At 37.2% G+C, this 7,282-nt stretch overlaps 1 protein-coding gene across 1 annotated transcript in view; it reads right to left on the bottom strand.

Annotated features, from left to right (window-relative positions):
• The window catches only part of LOC107710593 (collagen alpha-1(XI) chain-like), an 80,837-nt gene that overhangs the window by 21,497 nt on the left and 52,058 nt on the right, over nt 1-7,282 (bottom strand). Inside the window, exons 32-41 of the mRNA XM_016515406.1 lie at nt 6,773-6,826; nt 6,563-6,607; nt 6,412-6,465; nt 6,268-6,312; nt 6,106-6,159; nt 5,303-5,356; nt 4,819-4,872; nt 4,593-4,700; nt 4,323-4,412; nt 1,543-1,596 (exon numbers count right to left, since the gene is read on the bottom strand). Coding sequence (XP_016370892.1) covers nt 1,543-1,596; nt 4,323-4,412; nt 4,593-4,700; nt 4,819-4,872; nt 5,303-5,356; nt 6,106-6,159; nt 6,268-6,312; nt 6,412-6,465; nt 6,563-6,607; nt 6,773-6,826 — 612 coding nt within the window. The remainder of the gene's footprint in view (nt 1-1,542; nt 1,597-4,322; nt 4,413-4,592; nt 4,701-4,818; nt 4,873-5,302; nt 5,357-6,105; nt 6,160-6,267; nt 6,313-6,411; nt 6,466-6,562; nt 6,608-6,772; nt 6,827-7,282) is intronic.

Here is a 7,282-nt window from a genome sequence, read left to right as displayed (position 1 = left end):
AAATGACTGTTTTCTATTTTAATATATTTAAAATGTAATTTATACCTGTGATGGCAAAGCTGATTTGGTAACATTTTATTTTAAGGTGTCCTTGTTACACTTTACATGTACTTACTATTATAAAAACAATAAATTATGCATAATTACATGCAAGTAACCCATTTTTTTCACGTTTTGTTATGTTGCTGCCTTATGTTAAACTGCTTTAAATTACTTTTTTTTCCACATCAATCTACACTCCATACACCATACTGACAAAGCAAAAACAGAATTGTCACAACTTCGTAAATTTATTAAAAATAAAAAAACTGAAATAAGTACATTGCATAAGTATTCATGCCCTTAACTAAATATTTAGCTGAAGCACCTTTACAGCCTCAATAGTTTTTTGTTTGATGCAACAATCTTTTCTCATCATCATTTGGCAATTATCTGCCATTCACCTCTTCTCCTCTCAAGCTCTGTCAGGTTGGATGAGGGCAGACACATTTTCAGGTTTCTCCAGAAATATTTGACTGGGTTCAATCCCAGGCTGTGGCTGGGCCACTCAAGGACATTCACAGAGTTGTCTATAAGTCACTCTTGCTGTGTTTAGGTTTTTTGCTTTACCATTATGGTGTATGGAGTGTAGATTGATGTGGAAAAAAAGTAATTTAAAGCAGTTTAACATAAGGCATCAACATAACAAAATGTGAAAAAAAATTAAGGCACTGTAAATGTATAATTACACTGTAACAAGGGCACCTTAAAGGTGACATATTATGCCCCTTTTTACAATATGTAATATAAGTCTCTGGTGTCCCCAGAATGTGTCTGTGAAGTTTCAGCTCAAAATACTCCACAGATCATTTATTATATAATTTTGAAATGCCTATTTTGAGTGGAAGCAGAAACGCGCTGTTTTTCGGGCCTGTGTCTTTAAATTATAAATGATTTTGATATTTTTTTAAATAAATAAAAAAAAAAAAAAAATAAAAAATATTTCTCAATTAAGTTGCTTGAAGTTTTAAGAAAGAAATATTTTTCTCTTTCCTTTTCAAGATTTTCATTATAGGCCTAATACACAGGTCCAATATTCTGACACTAAACATGTAATGTAAATGCTCCATTAGTATCCCGCCAAGTCAGACATTTTCCCATACATTTACATTTACAAGTACATTTGATCGCTCTGGTGCTTAGCAACATTATCACGAGTGCACTTCACAAAGCACATACCGTATCAAAATTGCAGTACTTTTGACATCCCTGATGACAACAGGTCTGAATCTCTAAGCATATTTCACGTATGATTCAAATGCAATTACTGATGTGGTGACGGACTTACGGATTAGGCCTGACTCATTCAGCATGATCAGTCTGCGTGGGATCAGATCACACACCAAACTGGGCTCTCAGTGCCAACATTACTGGTCATTAAATTCACCACCTGCTGACTGCGCCCGTTCCAGAATTTGCCTGATGTCACTTCACTAATAGAGGCAAAGCTTGCAGATTGATCGTTTGCAGCGACAGAGTTTCCATGGTAACACAGGTACTTACAATAGGACCGGGTGGACCCTGTGGACCCTCGCCTCCCTTCAGACCAGATGGACCCTGTGTGAGAAGGAGAGAGAGCGGTTTAATTCTCTAATGAGAGCTGTGCTTCAGAATCTGTCAAAGTGGCATTTGAAACTCTGCGTGCGCTTGCATTTGTTTGTGCCAGTGTATGGCAGCTGTTTGTACTATATGTCTCCTGGAAATACAGCCCAGAGTGTTTATACAACTGGCAATCTCTCTATTTCCTACATCAGAAACAAGTGCTGGCAGTGCATTGTCATGTGACGCCAAGGACACGTCACTCTCCTCCCATCTGAGTCATGAAAAACATATGAGCCAGCTAAAAGTAAACATCAAAACAGCAAGTGACGGCAAAATCGACTGTTGTTTATTGAAATCATACTGGCTTTGTGTTTTAAATGTGACTTTCAGCAACAACTGATTCATGAAAGAGATAACTAGTGGAGACTGAAATTCATCAAGAAGGCAGATGCTGTTTCTTATACTAAAAGCAAAACAATGTTTGATTATATTCAGTCCCACAGTTTTAAGTACTCTTAATGAAGAAAAACTAGTAGAGACATTTCCAAGTCCCTGTGACATATGCCTGCTTTGAGTTGGCCAAAACTTACTAAAAGTCAGGCATTTTATGAGATACATGTTAGCATTTATTTGGTAAAACTTTATAATAACCTCACGCTATGGACCATTAGTTAAGCATTAGTAAATAGTCAATTCATCATTTATAAAGCATTGTCCCTACATTAATAGAGAGTAAGCAGTTTATAAATACAGCTATAAATGCTTTGTTCTTGATTTATGAGCATATCTATAATGTGTTTAATATTTGTATTTTCATAATTTATTCATATTCAATGTATAATTTCTAAATTAAGTATTACATTATTAACAAACCAGTTATTTAGGAGTTGTCAGTGGTTCATAAGATCATTTAGATCTGTATTACTCTATGTTGTGTTTGTTTCCTTTTTCTGTTTAGAAGATAACTGAGCCTTTAAATCTCCTTTTTAAAAGTTTTTATGAGGCACAAGTAGTCCTCACTTTAGATTGGCTCACACAAATAGTTAACTGACAACTACTCAAGGTTTTATAACTACCTGAGTTAATCATGAAGTACACACTATTACTATATGTCTAAATTATATGTCTAAATTTCCATTTAAAGGGGTCATATGATGCTGCTAAAAAGAACATTATTTTGTGTATTTGGTGTAATGAAATGTGTTTATGTGGTTTAAAGTAAAAAAAACCACATTATTTTCCACATACTGTACATTATTGTTTCTCCTCTATGCCCCGCCTTTTTGAAACGCGTCGATTTTTACAAAGCTCATCGGTCTGAAAAGCGAGGTGTGCTGTGATTGGCCAGCTATTCAGTGCGTTGTGATTGGCCGAATACCTCAAGCGTGAGACGGAAATGTTACGCCCCTCACCATACTGTTGATGCCGTGTCCGGCCGGAGCGACGAGACAAAAACATTAAAACCCATTACAAACGAGGCATTTGTTGCATCCAGTGGGGACATAATTACTGATTATAATGACTTATACGGTCTTTTTACGCGTTGCATTGCGCCGCGTAAACATAAAACCCTGTCTGCATTTGTGATCAGAAAAATGACAAACAACAAGTGCTAACGTTAATCCACACTGCCCAAAACTCGCGTTTGAATCATCAGTGGCAAATGATAAAAGAAAACGTACTTACGTGAGTCAGAACTGCCGGCATTTTAGTCTAACGTAACTCTCCCAGGATCAGTAAACAGTCCTCCATAAAATGTGCCGGCGATCCACAGCACTAAGTTGAAGTATTCCCTCAGCGACCAGCACAGATCAGCTCTAGGCATAACGAAGCGGATATCGTCCTCTTTTGGAAGACCAAACAAAGTAGCTTCGCTTTCACAACGAAACACACAGCGTCTTCAGGACATGGCGGCAGCGGCAACAATACTACAAGCGAGAATAAAAGTTACGCCTTCTTTCTTTGCGTGAACATTTGGGCGGCGTTATGCAAATCTTCCCACATAGTGAGGTAGATATGTGGGGGCGTGTTCGAACGAGCCGTTTTAGGTAGGTGTGGCTAACTCTTAACTTTTATAAAGAATATCTCTTTGGATTTGAGACTTTTGTCTTTGCAACTTTACAGATCTTCTTTATGCACCAAGAGCTTGTAACACTCTAAAGAGAAAGGAAAAAATGAAATCGCATCATATGACCCCTTTAAATAGTTTGTTAATCATTTACTTACCCTTTCTAAATGATCTTATGAACCCCTGACGACAACTAAATAACCGGTTTTTAAATAATGCCATACTTAATTTAGAAATTATAAACTGATCAATAATAAAGTATAACAGCTGTGAGACTGTAAAATCTGATTAAAAATGAACTTTTTTTTCTAAAATGAATCTCCAACAAGAGATTATGTTGGTACACACAAGTTTCTTTCCAAAAAATCGTGGACCTTTGTACATTAAAGTCAATATAAAATCAAAATTGGCTATTTATATATCCCTGGTTGTGTTGCAATACACTGCAGTGGAATTTCTCTGCAGTGTTAAAGACGTATTTTTTAAAAAGCTTGCTAAATGTCTAAATGCATGTAAAATATGCCAGTTAATCTCCATGAGCCTCAGTCTCATAGTTAGGACTGTACCCTCTCCTGAGGCGTTCATCCAGCGTAAGCATTTGCATGAACAGCAGGCGGTTAAGCAGCTAATGACCATTTGGTGGGGCACACGACATTAACTCGTTTGTTCTTACCGCTGTGCCAGGAATCCCCCTTTGGCCTGGGAACCCTTTTAGTCCTGCAGGGCCAGGTTTCCCAGAAACCCCCTGAGGACCTGGATCACCCTTCAAGGAGAGAGACGATGAGAATTTAGTCTTCAAACCTAAAACCAACAACCTCCACAGCTGCTATTTGTAGGCCTTACCAACCACCTGCACATTGTGACATTGGACTGAACATTATGCGAATTCTTCCCAGTTATTACCCTTGAGTGATCTGAAGTGAGCATGTTTAGCAAACCGTACCTTTCCACCTTCTTTGCCAGCAGCTCCGGGAAGACCTTGCTCTCCAGGGGGTCCTGGTGATCCGGGATGTCCTCTCTCTCCAACAGGTCCAGTTTCTCCTGTAGAGCCCTTTCAAATTCAAACAGGTTTTTTAATTTAACTTCTGGCTAACTGCAGGAGATGTTTTATTAGAGCAACATGTTTTTTTAATTTTATTTCTACTCATATAACAACAACTGCAGCTCACCTGTGGGCCAACAACACCTCCAGGTCCAGGAGGTCCAGTCTTTCCTTGGAAACCCTGTTTGAGGACAAGCATAGTCATTGTGAGCATAGTTATCACATTTCTGGAAACAAACTTGTAGAAAAGGAAAACCTGATGGAAACTATGTAAATATCACTAAACTGTACAAATCCAGCCTCTGAAATGTCAGCAGCACTTATTTTTGTTACATCCACTTTTTTTCTTAAATCAGTGAAAGTCAAGTGAAGTGTTTTCATCTAAAAAAAACAAAGGGCAGTCTTTTAAGATAAAATGAGTTTCTCCTTTTAGCACTCCATCTGTCGGACGTTCTTGATTAGAAACAGAAAGATAGACCTGCCAAGAGCAGTGTAGCGCCTTGACACTGTCAGCAGCTAAAAGGTAATACACCATATAAACACTATCCACAACATTTATTCCTCTTTACTCAAGAGACAGAAAACACTTATGAAGACCAAATGATACTCACAGTCTCTCCTCGCTGTCCAGGGTGACCGGGCAATCCATCTTTTCCAGGAGGCCCCTGAGGGAATTACATAATTAATAGTGATTAAATCACATTTATGTAATTATTATATAATAGACTTGTAGACTTGTGGCTATTATTCTTTTGGGTTTTGTGATTTAATGGTTACAGCTAGACCTATTATTTGAACTACAGTATAGTAAGTCTAATGTATGGAAGCCCATTTCAGACACATAAGGAAAAACAATAATGCTTTCGCAAATCAAAATAAAAAGACATAAAAAGAAATTATTACATAAAAGTCAAAATTGTGACATTAAAAATCAAACCTTTTTGTGTCATAATTTTGAATTTTTCCAATGATGACAAATAATGAATCTAAGCATGTCATCATTTTAACATAAACATAACACAAATGACACTTTTATGACACAAAATAATTAAATCATTAAATGTCAAAATTATAATTTCAATATTTTGTCATCATTTTGAATTCTTTGAATTTAATTATAATTAAGTAGAAAGTAGAGTAAACTGAGTTAAAAAGTAGAATTTATGAGACATTAAAAGTCATTATCATTTCAAACTTTTATCATGAATAATTATGAATTTTATTTTAGAATTTCAACTTATGTCATAATTAGTTATCTCATAATTTTTTCCTTTTTTCTCAATTTTGACTTTTCTCTCCCTTATAAATGCTTTTCTTATGTGGTGGAAATTCTAAAGTAAGTCGAAGAGTAGAAGAACTTCTATCCACAGCATTAAAATGATCAAAAACATTTAAAATGGATAAAACCACATACAGGTGGTCCTTTAGGGCCTGTTAATCCAACAGGGCCCTGAGGTCCTTGGAGTCCCTAAAACATGAAGAAAGTAACATGTAAGGGAAATGTAATAGAAAAGTTTTTGACCTGGTAAGTTGACAAATACAACTGAATGGGAGAACTAATTCAATGATCACTTACTCTCTCTCCTGGGCCACCAGCTGGTCCATCATTTCCTGCTGTTCCCTAAAAAAAGAAACAGTCAAAGGTGCCTGTTAAAAGCAAGCATTCACAAATACCAGTAACTAATTAAGTTAAGCTGAATCAGGAATGATGAAGCCTGACCTTTGCTCCAGGTTTTCCCGTTGGACCTCTGGCACCTCTTCCACCACGGGGACCCTGAGGACAAGAGTTATTAGTGATACGCCTTGTGCATCACTAGTGTATGTTGAAAAAAATTGTTCTTTTCTACTTAAAAGGTTCAAGCTTGACATACCGTTGGTCCTCTTTGTCCTCGTGGACCTGCTTTACCAGCAATACCCTAAAAAACAAAACAATTACAATAACTTAGCTCTAAGACTAGTCAACTTCTGGTAGAAGTTGTTTGTAATCAGAACCAGAGAGATGTGATAAAAATGGCTCCTTCAGGCTGTAGCTTGTAAAAAAATCTAATCTTAGAGTGAAATCAAAAGGGCCTCATACATACCCTTGCTCCCTTCTCACCATTGGCTCCAGGGAAGCCAACGAAACCAGTTGAGCCCTGTAGATGGAGACAGATTATTAGACACATTGAGGGGAGCTGTTTTCAACGATACTGTGTTAATGACATGCTCACTTCAAAAGTATCCAGTATCCTTTAAAACATGCCAAAAACTTAGGTTTTTGAGCAAAAGTGAAGCTGTGTTGACAGAGAGAGGGTGTCCTTGAAGAATAATTCAACATCGTTACTGCTAATGCTAATGTTATGTGGGTGATACTCAGAGGGCAAGCTTTTGGAGTTGATAAACATGAGCGGTGTGCGCTTGTTAGTAGAAGGACAGGAGATGAAATTGAAGGTCGAATTATTTTGGCAGGCAAAGAAAGGGAAGCAGTCTGTGCACAATGGATACGCATCAGTAATTTACTCCACGGGATGGTTTCCTGCACAGGATAATGGAGCAAATCAAACAGACAACTGCAAACACACACACACACACACACACACACAGAAAAAGGA

The sequence above is a fragment of the Sinocyclocheilus rhinocerous genome, unplaced genomic scaffold (assembly GCF_001515625.1).
Source record: "Sinocyclocheilus rhinocerous isolate Xijiao unplaced genomic scaffold, SAMN03320098_v1.1 scaffold507, whole genome shotgun sequence".
NCBI lineage: Eukaryota > Metazoa > Chordata > Actinopteri > Cypriniformes > Cyprinidae > Sinocyclocheilus > Sinocyclocheilus rhinocerous.
This window is presented reverse-complemented; position numbering and strand designations above follow the sequence as displayed.